Below are 12,429 nucleotides of genomic sequence, written 5' to 3' on the forward strand. Positions count from 1 at the left end.
ACTCTTTGTGAATCTCCCCCGCAGTTTTGAATGGGTTTTGTCTCACTATCCTCTCCAGGGTGCGGTTATCCCTATTGCTTGTGCGCTTTTTTCTACCACATCTTTTCCTTCCCTTTGCATTTCTACTAATGTGCTTGAACACAGAGCTCTGTGAACATCTAGCCTCTTTAGCAATGACCTTTTGGGACTTGCCCTCCTTGTGCAAGGTGTCAATGATCGTCTTTTGGACAACTGTCAGATCAGCAGTCTTCCCCATGATTGTGTAGCTTACAGAACTAGATTGAGAGACCATTTAAAGGCCTTTGCAGGTGTTTTGAGTTAATTAGCTGATTAGAGTGTGGCACCAGATATCTTCAATTTTGACCTTTTCCACAATATTCTAATTTTCTGAGATACTCAATTGGGGGTTTTCATTAGTTGTCAGGTATAATCATCAATACTAAAAGAAGTCAATACTTGAAATATGTCGGTCTGTGTGAAATGAATGTATACATTATACAAATTTCACTTTTTGAATGGAATTACTGAAAAAAATCAACTTTTCCATGATATTCTAATTTTATGACCAGCACCTGTATCTCAGACATCCAGCCTGAAGATAAGCCTTGATCTATAGTGTTAGTCATATCAACTCCCCTCTGGCACAACTAAATCCTGAGGCCTGTACCATAAAGCTGGATTACGGCTTAGCGAGATAACTTCAGGCTTAACCCTGGCTTTTCGGTACCATAAAGGTGGCTTACTTTCTATTGGGCTACGTTGCTGTGGTAACCTATGCTGAACACCTAACCTGCTCCGGAGCAGGATAAGTTCAGGATAAGAGCTCAGCAGGTATAAAAGCCCCACCTACTGACCAATCAGTTCTCTTGGAAAATGGCCTGTCCGTTTTATGAGAACCCGGTGGATCTTGGTGCACAGCTTGTGCGAAGAGCACTCAGGTGCGAGAGAATATTTAGAGATTGCTGTAATCGGTTCGAATTGTCTGAACAATCACTGTACGAAAGGTACAGGTTTTCGGGAGAGGGGTGACAATACATCTGTCAGCTGCTGGAGCCTTACATCAGTAATGTAACGCACTGCAACCACGCGCTGACAGTCCCGCAGACAGTGTGCATTGCACTGAGGTTTTTTGCCACAGGTAATATATTTCTTAGTGATGTTTGTAATTATTATGATGTCTTTAAATCCCTCGTTGGATGGGTTACAAGCAAGCCACAGATAAAATGCCATTAATCAATTATTTGTTTAAGTAAATCATGGATTCATTCATTCATTCATAGGTACTTTTATGTATTCTGTTGGCGATGCCGAAAACCTCGGGAAAAACACAGTATGTAGAGCTATTCATAAAGTCGCGGGGGCCCTGACTGAGCTTGTCGATGCATTCGTGGTGTTTCCCGGCCACCTGCCCACGCAATGCATCAAAGAGGGCTTTTATGACCAGGTAAGCAAGGTTGATGTGTAATTTGCATAATGTAGACTAAGCCCTGGGATGTTTGCCGTTGTATATTGTATTGTATATAGCCTCCAACATGTAGGCCTACATATACATATGCTACATGTATAAGATATAGTAAGCGTACTGACCACTTTGAAGTATATTTTTATACTTATGTTTGATTTGCTCCCATGTTCTCTTTGCTCCACTCGGGCTGCATCTGAAATAATAAGGCTACAATCACATGCCATATCGAAAAATTTCATACACACATACATTTATGGAACACACAAATGTTACTGTAGTCAGATATACAAGTGCAGTCATAGTGGGGAAGTAATATTATAATGACACTAACTTACGCATTGACACAGTCGGCGATTTTTTGCCAGCAATCCTTGCGCCGTTTGGCAGCTGCAACTGTGTTGCTTTTTGCCTGGATTATTGATTTGTATTCCTCGTATTTATTAATTATTATTGTTTGCTCCTCCGTAGTGAAATATGTGGCTCGGGCTGATTTTTCCATGTTTGCGATTGGTCGCATGCAGCAAACTCCGCCCTTTTTATGTGAGCACGCACAGATCTAGATTGGACAAGCCTGAATTGAATTAGTGAGTTGATAGCCGGCTTTATGGTACCGAAAATCCGGAGGGCGGATGTCTCGTTAAGTGAAGCCCGATAAGTAAGAGGAAGCCTGGCCAGGTTAATCAAGCTTTATGGTACAGGCCTCTGGCTATGTCGCACTGAATTATGATCTACTACCTGACTGTGAAATAACAGATGATTAATCAAGACAATAAAGTATCAACCATAACCAAAACTATTTGAATCTTACTGACACAATTAAGAATAGTAACAGAGGCAAATAACATCAGAAATTTGCATTTGTCTGTTGTTGTTGTTGTTGTTGTTGTGTGCCTGTGTGTACGTAGATCACCAGGGGTTTGACTCTGGAGCTGAATCGTCTATACTCACTCTTCTGCTCACGGAATCCAGACTTTGAGAAAAATGGGAAGGTGTCCATAGTGTCGCACTCGCTGGGCTGTGTTATCACTTTCGACATCATGACAGGTTGGGACCCTGTTCGCTTTCATCATCAAGAAGCACCAGACCCAGAGGAGACAAAGGTCCGTTGGCCGAGTGATGACGAGCGCCACCTGCAGGAGCAGCTGAGACTCACACGCCTCAGGTCCTGAACTATTTATTGTTCTGGAGCAGGGCAGTGCGTGGTCTGTACCTGCTCTATATGGAAACCCACTTCTGTTGTGTTTTGGCACTATATATATATAAATTGAATTGAATTGAATTGAATTGAATTGAATTGAATTGAATTGAATTGAATTGAATTGATACTCATTCCAACTCCACCTACTGATTCCTACTCATAATGTATTCTGTTAAGCTTGGCCCTAATTAATAAGCAACTGGACTCAATATACAGGCCAGGACACAAGACTAAGAAAAAGAAAAATCAATTTTATTAAAAATAAGTATAACAAAAAGTGCACTGATAAGGAGTGGAAATAAGAAACATAAAGCGCACTTAACAAGTGGAGAGACAAACAAAAGGCTGAGGCTGGGCAAAGGCTGAACATGGCTGGTAGGCACTGTGAACAAACGAAACACAGGTGAGGCAAAAGAAAAAAGCCACCAACAAAATACTGAGATTGCATCTAGGCATAGACTGCAAGTACTCACTGGGCACAGTGGAAAACTGGAAAACTCATGGGAGAGATCAGGATAATCCAGCGCCCACTCTAGCGCAGCGTCCTCCTTAAATACTGAGCCCTAATCAGGCTCATGCGCTCCAGGTGCACTGCTGGAGAGGCGGAGGCAGCTAGGTGCAGAGAAACACCCAGACAACCACATAACACTAGGGGAAAAGGGAAACAGAGAACACTAGGAGCAGACAATTCTAGCAGATCTTCACAGTACCTTCCCCTCAGCGGACGCCTCCTGGCATCCTAGCAGCTCTCTTGGGGTGGTTACGATGAAAATCATTGATGAGGGAGGAATCCAGAATGAAGGAACGGGGCAGCCATGAACACTCCTCAGGGCCATACCCCTCCCAATCCACCAGGTATTGCCAACCCCTGCCTCGCCTCCTGGCATCCACTAACTGGCGAACCGTGAATGCAGGGCCCCCGTCGATGAGCTGGGGGGGTGGCAGGGGTTCGGTCGGAGTGCACAGGGGGCTGGTGTACACCAGTTTTAACTGGGAGATATGGAAGGTGGGATGGATCCTCATCGAGTCTGGGAGCTTGAGGACCACTGACTGGGATTGATCACCTTGACTATAAGAAATGGACCAATAAACCTGGGAGACAGTTTATGGGAATCAGTTTGTAAGGGGATATTTTTGGTGGATAACCAAACTGACTGACCTGGCTGGTAGGGAGGGGCTGGGCTCCTGTGTCAATCTGCGGAGCGCTGATTGGCCTTCTGGGTGCGCTCAAGAGCTGCTCAGGCTTCCTTCCAGGAGTGACGGAGGAATGATGGAGCAGGGAGATGGTGTGGTTGGTTCCGGGATGGCAGGAGAGGCGTGTGACCAGTGCTGGACCTGTGAGCGGACTGAGGGAGGAACAAACAGTTTATTAACCAGGCCATTGCCTGGGTCCGGATGCTGGCATTGGGCTTCCTGAACCACACCCTCAATATCCCAGATGAGGGCAGCCACCACCCGATTGGCAGTCAGAATGGTATCGGGGGTCATCTTGCATTTGGCTCTCTGTCCAAATTGCGTGAAAGGGTGCCGGGTTTGGTGTTCCTGGATCCCGGTCTGTAGGTGAGAGTGAAGTTGAAACGACTGAAGAATATGGCCCGCCTGGCTTGACTGGAGTTCAGTCTCTTTTGCTGGTCTTGATATAGGCCAGGTTTTTATGATCACACAATGAATGGTTCCTCTGTCCCCTCCAGACAGTATCACCACTTCTCCACCGCAAGTTTGACAGCCAGTAGTTCCCGGTTTCCCATGTCATAATTTCTCTCTGCTGGGGAGAGGCGAGAGGAGAAAAAGGCACAGGGGTGCAAGCACTTCTCAGCTCCAGTGCGCTGAGGAAAGTACTGCCCCACCCCGGTATCTGAGGCATCCACCTCCACTATAAACTGCTTACTAGGGTCGGGTTGGACCAGTACCGGAGCGGTGGTAAATAGTCTTTTTTGAGCGTTGAATGCTTTGTCTGCCTCATCTGACCAGCTAAACTTCACTTTGGTAGAAGTCAGCTTGGTCAAAGGGGCAGCTACTTTGCTGTAGTCCTGGACAAACCTTCGATGGAAGTTGGCAAACCCCAGGAACCGCTGCAACTCCTTTCGGCTCTCCGGGACCGACCACTGCTCCACTGCTTTCACCTTCTCTGGGTCAGCTTTAAGGCTTCCCTCCTTGATGACAAACCCAAGGAAGGAGACAGACGGCACATTAAATTCACATTTCTCTGCTTTAACAAACAGCCTGTTTTCTAATAGTCGACTGGTGGAGAGAGGAGCACCCAGGTGAGATCGATGGTGCTGTCATAGGGCCGATGCGGGGGCAGAGATGGGGCATACACTTTGCTGAACACCTCCTTTAGGTCATGGTAAGCCGAGGGAACTCTGGAAAGATCTGGAGGTTCAGAAGGAGCAGAGACAGAACTGGAGACTCCTCCAGCAGGAGGGCTAGCTGAGCGGAGACAAAGAGCATGACAGTGGGAGCTCCACCCCAGTATCTTTCCCTGAAGCCACTGTAACCACGGATGCCCAAGCACTAATGGGAAGTGAGGAGCCTGAATAATCAGGAAGGAGATCTCCTTATGGTAGTTACCTGAAATCTGCATGTGAACAGGAGTGGTGCGGTGCGTTACCTCGGCAAGGATCTTGCCATTAAGAGTGTATGCCTTGATCGTCTTCGTTAGCTCCGTTAGCTCGTCCAGCAGGTTATCCTCCGCTCTGGAATCTACTAGGGTGAATGATGAAAAAACTTCCCCTCCTACATTAAGAGAAGCCTGCACTTGGAACTTACTGGGTTTTGCTGATGGGGAATTTTGGGAGATAGGGCTCTTCAGTACCCCCATGCTCACTGATGAGCCATGTCTTTTGGCCGCAGCAGACACTAAGGCAGGAGGTGGCCCATCTGCCCACAGTAAATGCACTCACCTGCCCGGATCCTGTGGAGGCGTTCAGCGGGTGTCAAGTGAGTCCTCCCCAGCTGCATAGGCTTGTCCTCCACAGGTCGGCTGGCAGGCATGCATGGCGGCTCATCCCGACTAGCGGCTTCAGGAGGTGTGGAACAGTTGGAGCGTGGATGGTCCCTGATAAGGATGGTGGGCAGATCTCTCCATCCGTCTCTCCCGGTGGTGGTTGTCGATCTTGATAACAAGGTTGATTAATGTCTGCAGGTCGGTTGGTTCATCCCGAGAGGTCAGTTTGTCATTTAGCTGCTTGCTGAGCCCCTGGATAAATGCGCTGTGTAGTGCAGTGGGTGTCCAACCTGCATTAGCAGCCAGCATTTGGAACTGCACGGTATAGTCAGCTGTGAGATGAGAACTCTGCCTATGGCTCAGAAGGCGGCTGGATGTATTGCCAGAGTGATTAGGGTGATCAAAAACCAGTCTGAGTTGCGTCTGCCTTGTAGGAAAGCGTGCTTATGCTTACATTAGCATTAAATGCCTCAGCCCACATCAGCGCTTTGCCTCGCAACAACCCGAGAACGAAATGAACTCTGGCCTGATCAGAAGAGAATGAACAGGGATGCTGCCTGAATATTACACTGCATTGTAGTAAAAAACCCCTGCATTTATCATGCTTACTGTCAATGGAGCAGACAATTCTAGCGGATCCTCACAGTATTAAGCCTCTCCTGCATCAGGCTAGCACTACCTTACTGCATGTCACCAAAATTACAGAAAGTAGTATGTTGCAGGGAGTGGCACCTCCCACAATAAAGTAACATTTTGATTGGATTTGAGTTTCCAGTTGCATTTGCCATAACATAAGATTTTATTAAAATACATCACTCTCACTGTAAGACTGCCCAGCAAGCATGTAACTGCCTAGCATTGGAGTAATTTTAATGCATGTATAATGTCAATCATCCAGGTTGAGGGATTTGGAGGACCAGTTCCAGGGTCTGCAGACCTCATCTTGTGTCACAGTGCCAGCTTTGAAATTCAAGGTAAAGTTGAAAATTGTTGGACTGTACTGTGTCTTTCATCAGTTGTCCACATCCACCGCCAACACAAACCCCCTAATTCAAGCTCTAAGTATTCTCAAAGGTTCACAAGCATGGAATCTAGGATGAACACATACTGATACGGAGTATTCTGAATTAGTTTTCTTAGACCTGAGTATTATGTATATAAGGTGTGCAATGAATTATTAATTATTAACATTTTTAAGAATTCAGTACATTTGCAGACTTGGAAAAATGTGAAAGAATGACTGTTTGTTTCTACCTTCCAGAGAGCCATTAGATTCACTGATTCCTGCTTGCATTTATTGGCTATTGGCTATTTATTGAATGAAGAGTCAGGTGGACTAGCTAGTGTGCGATCATGTAAATTGCACATGAACATTTTTGATTGAAAATGATCACAGATTATTTTAGATTGCTGTTTAAATAAGGTTTGGTCAGTGTGCATGGACATTTTCATAAACGTTTACACATTGGCCCAGTACAGCCGTAGTTTTCCGTAACTAGCCAATGAACAGCGTTAGAAGGAGCAGTTCATCCTTTCAGGGGGGACTGTCTCTTATTCTCTCATGTTGTATTTACCCTGTTCTTTGTTTTGTAGGTTGAAAATTTCTTCTGCATGGGCTCCCCTCTGGCTGTTTTCCTGGCATTGCGAGGGATCCGGCCTGGAAACAATGGTGTGCAGGACCACATCCTCCCCACATCTATCTGCAAACGCCTCTTCAACATATTCCATCCCACAGACCCCGTGGTGAGCTCCAATACCTACAACTGAGTGTGTTATTATCCTGCTTATATCACAATCATCACCTACTTTTATAAACATCCACTTGTCAGATTTACAGCGATGATTGTAGAAAACAGAAACAAAACCTTTCAATGGGTACTATGTAAGTCTCTAGTGCTGTCAGTATATGGCAAAAAAAAAAAAAGAAAACTAATTGACAAGTTAGCAATTATATTAATATGAAACAATTAATAAGAATTAATGTTGCGAGAAACTTTGAACCATCTGAACCATTCAAACATTTTTTTGTTTGTTTCAGGCGTACAGATTGGAACCTCTTATCTTGAAACACTACAGTAACATTACACCTGTACAAATCCACTGGTAAGTCATGTGATTCTATATGACAGATAATATGCTAGTTATTAATGAATTTTCCTTTGACTTTATCAGCAGTAGACACTGTGATGAGTTAACAATAAACAGCAGCAATGGTATACTAAGCTTTAAACAGTGATAATTATTTGTTACAGTCTGTTATTATATAACCCAACTCTGATTGAAGCTACAGTATTCCTAGTTTAATGACATTATAGCTGAAGACAGAATGAGGACGACATGTTTCAGTGACCTGAGGCTGACGTTAATGTGATGTTCAGGTATAACACCACCAGTCCAACACCGTATGATCAAATCCGGCCCACATTGCTCAACCTACCAAAGGAAATAACATCTGTCTCAGACTCAGAGAGCATCCCCAGCCCCTGCACCTCCCCACCCCAGGCCCGACGGCATTATGGAGAGTCCATCACCAGCCTGGGCAAGGCCAGCATTATGGGTGAGCACACAGGGATAATTATGGCTAGATGCATGGCTAATAAGTGGTTAGTTTGTTCTCATGGTTAAGAGCTACCAATGGAAGAAAACAGGAAAAGGCATACAATGGTTGTGAAACCTGACTAAGAATCAGATCATTTAGTCACAACTGCCACATGCTCATTGTGTACCTGATCTGAGCAGAGAGATAGAGTAGGTGCTTCCTCTGCTGATAGACAAGATGTTTTTGAAACATGTGTGACAAAAACCCACCAACACCCACTCACATCTGGCTTTCATCTTGAGTGGGAAAGGGTACAATTGGAATTTGTTTCTGGGTCAAGTGACTGCAGTAGTTAGCCAAGGCAAACTTGGCTACTGACAATGAGAAAGGAAACTCATTGTTAAGGATCGGTGACAAGGAAGGCCAGGACCCAAAATGCAGAGATAAAAAACACTCGATATTTATTAAACAAAGTATAAACAAAAATCTCCTTCACCAGGGAAAATGGTCACAAGCAAAAACGAACTAAGAATCACCACAGAGGGGAAAAACAGATCCAAACAAAGTAGCAAAATAACTCAAAACTCACCAGAAAATTACCGGGATGCAAAACTACAAAAATATAAACCAAGGGCGACTATGAGAAATCTCACAGTGAAAAAACAGCAGCAATTAGGAAATAATGCACACAGGAGGAGCAAGATCGAGAGACGAGCAGAAACACCAGGCGAGAGCCGCACACTAGAGAGAATAGTCCGGCACAGGAGTGAAGCACGAGGCAGCTTAAGAAGCCGGGTTGATTATCTGATGAGGTGCAGGTGCGACTCTGGAGCATTCTTCCCTAGTAGATCGGCCCGCCTCTCTCTCCTGCTCCAACCTGCTGTGGGTGTGAACAAGGAAACGTCATAGATCATTCTGTATTAGTCATAGACAGAGAAAACACACAGTGACCAAAAACCCCAGCCATCACATTCATCTACTTTTACCAGGGTTATCTGTATTTAAAAATGCTGTTGCCCTAGAAGCATAGGGCAACAGCTGGCAGGTATATTTGAATCTAGAACACTCACCAAATTTGTAATTTGAATACCACTGATTCAGCCACACATGCAGCTATGTAATGCACCAGCTCAACAGAGTTTAAGTCTTTCAGCCCCTAATGTAAGAAAAGAAAGTAAAACAAGCCATTGTCTCCTCACCTGCTCACCTGTGCCATTAGTACTTTTCCACACCCAGCCATGCCTACCTGCCCGCTCACCTGCTGACACACCTGAGGCTCATAGCAATCAGTGCAGTATTTCAACATTGTTTCCATGCAAGACTCTCCAGCAATGTCATATCAACTGATCTCTTGTTGCTGCACCTGCCTGTTTCCGACCATGCCTGTTCTCCTGTTCCCCAGTAAATATCTTAGCCTTTTGCCCCTGACCACGAGTCTTACCCCGCATTTCTTGGGTCTTTGTTTGGTGTTGAGACTCTGAATCCGCCTCAATCCGCCTGAAATGTGTGAGTTCCACTTGGTGCTTTGCAGCTGCTAATATTCTGAGAGACTCTTGCCAAGTTGACCTTTAAACTGTATGACTATATCTGTTATATATTTATAGCAGATATAGTCTGAGATTAAAATTTGATATGAGCAATCTCCATGTTGTAGTCGTTCAGCAAACCCCCCCTCGTCACAGTACAGTCTGGTCAGTCAGGGACACAGCAGATTACACTTTATTGCGGGATTACTTTTGGAGGTTTCCATTCTGGGGGACACAGCTGGCCATCAAGACAGCTCTTACAGGAAGGAAGCGGGGCTGGAGACAATGTCATGCCATGCCACTGCCCAGCTCCTCGTACTCATCCCTGCCCAGGCTCCACTGTCCAGCACCATGGGGGTCCAACCCTCCGAAGGGGCTCCTGGTCCCCAATCGGCCGGCGGTCCAATTGACACATGCTCCTGGTCTCTGGTCAGCGGCTCAGCCGACACCTGCTCCGGGTCCAAGGTTGGTGGCCTGACTGACACCTGCTCCTGGTTTCCGGTTGATGATCCGCCCACCACCTGCTCCTGGTTCCCCTTCGGTGGTTCGGCCAACACCAGTTCCTGTTTCCTTGTTAGCTGAATGATGGACACGATAAGAGCCTCCAGCCAGCTCCAGCTTCTGAGTTGGGTAGCCACAGCTCTGCTAGTCTCCAACCATGTCCCGTACCTGATCTGGGCTCTACAAGAAAGCAGCAGGGCTCCAAATGATGATGTTGTGCCACACCGCTGCCCAGCTCCTCGTCCTTATTGCTGCCCAGCATCCCTGAAGTCCAGCTGCCCAGCATCCCAGTCTACACCTCTCCAGTTCCAGTGCTGCAGCCATCTCCTGAGTCAGTGCTGCAGCCATCTCCTGAACCAGAGCTGCAGTCGTTTCCTGAGCAAGAGCTGCAGTCATCTCCTGAGCCAGAGCTATAGTCATCTTCTGAGCTTGAGCTGCAGTCATCTTCTGGCCTCCAGAGGTATTTCATCTTCACCACCGGCCTCCAGAGGGATTCTACCTTGGCCGCCGGCCTCAAGAAGGGATTCACCTTTGTTGCCAGCCTCCCGAGGGGTTCCGCCTTTATCGCTGGCTCCCAGAGGGGTTCCGCCTCTGCTGCCGGCCTCCAGAGGGGTCTCGTCTTTGTTCCCAGTCTCTAGAGGGGTCTTGCATTCGTCTCTGGCCTTCAGAGGGATTTTGCCTTTGCCGCCGGCCTTCAGAGAGGCTTCATCTTCACTGCCGGCCTCCATAGGCTTCACCTTCACTGCCGGCCTCCAGAGGGTTTTCGCCTTTGCCGTTGACTTCCAGAGGGGCTCAACCTTCACTGCCGGCCTCTGGTTAGATCTCCTGGGCCATTCCCTCTATCAGTTCAGCACTCTGGCCATCTGCCTGAGGTTACCTGCTCCACTTCCATCCAGCCGTTTATTCTTCAGTTCCTTGAACACTGTCCCCGACTCACTTGGTGCTTTGCAGCTGCTAATATTCTGAGAGACTCTGACCAAGTTGAACTTTAAACTGTGTGGCTATAACTGCTATATCTGCCTGTGCCAAGTCTGAGATTAAAGTTGATATAAGTAATCTCCGTGTTGTGGTAGTTCTGTACTTGGGACCAAAACCACCCTTGGCACATGAAATTATACTTACAAATTCTTATACAGTTCATTTATTTTCATACTAATGAACAACAAGAACTCATAAACAGAACAGGTACAAAAAAGACAACAGTGAACTCTGCACATCTAGTGCTCTTTCACATTAAGGATCAGGTTTTACATTGGCTCTAATGTGTGAAAATACCTAATTCCCCAGGAACGTGGTTGGCCAAATGGTAACAAACATTAACAAATAAAAGCTGCTATCTTCATCCTACTCTCAGACTATGGGGCTTGTCTGACTTCCTCATGGACTTGTAGCATAACATCCTCACACACACCCTGTTTGTGCTGGGTCATTTTTAATATTCTTGTAATTTTGGACATAACAATGTGCAACTTCAAGCCATTCTTCGTGAAAGTGCATCATTGACATTTATCTGTGGTAGATCTTGCAGTTATCAAGATGAAGATGGATAGGCGTATGCGCACGCAGCGACCGGAAGCATAGTAGCCTGATGGTTTGTCTGTTTGTTAGTATTCTCTTTAAAGTTATCCAAGTGCTCTTTCATGACTGCAGTTTTAATGCATATCTGCAACTTCCATGGATAATTAGCCCCACAGCGATCGTTTTTCCGGATCGGTCACAATGAAATGGACTGTTGGAAGGATACTGCTGGTGCTGTTGTGGGAAACTTCCCATTTGACGGAAGCCTGGTGCAGCAACTCTAAGGCTACGTTCCCACCAAACGCGATGAAAATTATTTAATCGCACCTCAAATGAAATCGCGTCACGCCAGACGCTCCAGTTTTGATGCTGGTACAAAAACCCCTTGCGCCGCGCAATTGCGTCCATCACGCCGCCCGGCAAAATGACGCTTCAAATCGTGTCTTTGCATTGACTTTGTATGTAATCTTGCGGCGCGATCTTGTTTCATCTCGTTTGGTGGGAACGTAGCCTAAGTCTCTGATTTTATGCGGCAGGGACTATCTGCTGAAGTTCGATCAACCAGCGAACTCTAGGCCACCTCCAGATCTAATCTTCCCGAACACCGCCGAAATGGGACTATAAACTCAGAACAATAACCTCCTAGGCTCAGCATGGGACAGCATCAAAATAATGGTGGGTCCAAATGACAAAACAAAGAAAAAGGTGGCATTGGAAGGTATCACCTCAGACATA

At 46.1% G+C, this 12,429-nt stretch overlaps 1 protein-coding gene across 3 annotated transcripts in view; it reads left to right on the forward strand.

Moving 5' to 3' along the window:
- The window catches only part of ddhd1b (DDHD domain containing 1b), a 59,149-nt gene that overhangs the window by 8,421 nt on the left and 38,299 nt on the right, over positions 1-12,429 (forward strand). For all 3 annotated transcript variants that reach the window (XM_070986866.1, XM_070986864.1, XM_070986865.1), the window contains 5 exons: positions 2,371-2,627; positions 6,509-6,584; positions 7,204-7,353; positions 7,649-7,713; positions 7,989-8,167. In XM_070986866.1, coding sequence (XP_070842967.1) covers positions 2,371-2,627; positions 6,509-6,584; positions 7,204-7,353; positions 7,649-7,713; positions 7,989-8,167 — 727 coding nt within the window. The remainder of the gene's footprint in view (positions 1-2,370; positions 2,628-6,508; positions 6,585-7,203; positions 7,354-7,648; positions 7,714-7,988; positions 8,168-12,429) is intronic.

This window comes from Chaetodon trifascialis, chromosome 19 (genome assembly GCF_039877785.1).
Source record: "Chaetodon trifascialis isolate fChaTrf1 chromosome 19, fChaTrf1.hap1, whole genome shotgun sequence".
NCBI classification, from domain to species: Eukaryota; Metazoa; Chordata; class Actinopteri; order Chaetodontiformes; family Chaetodontidae; genus Chaetodon; species Chaetodon trifascialis.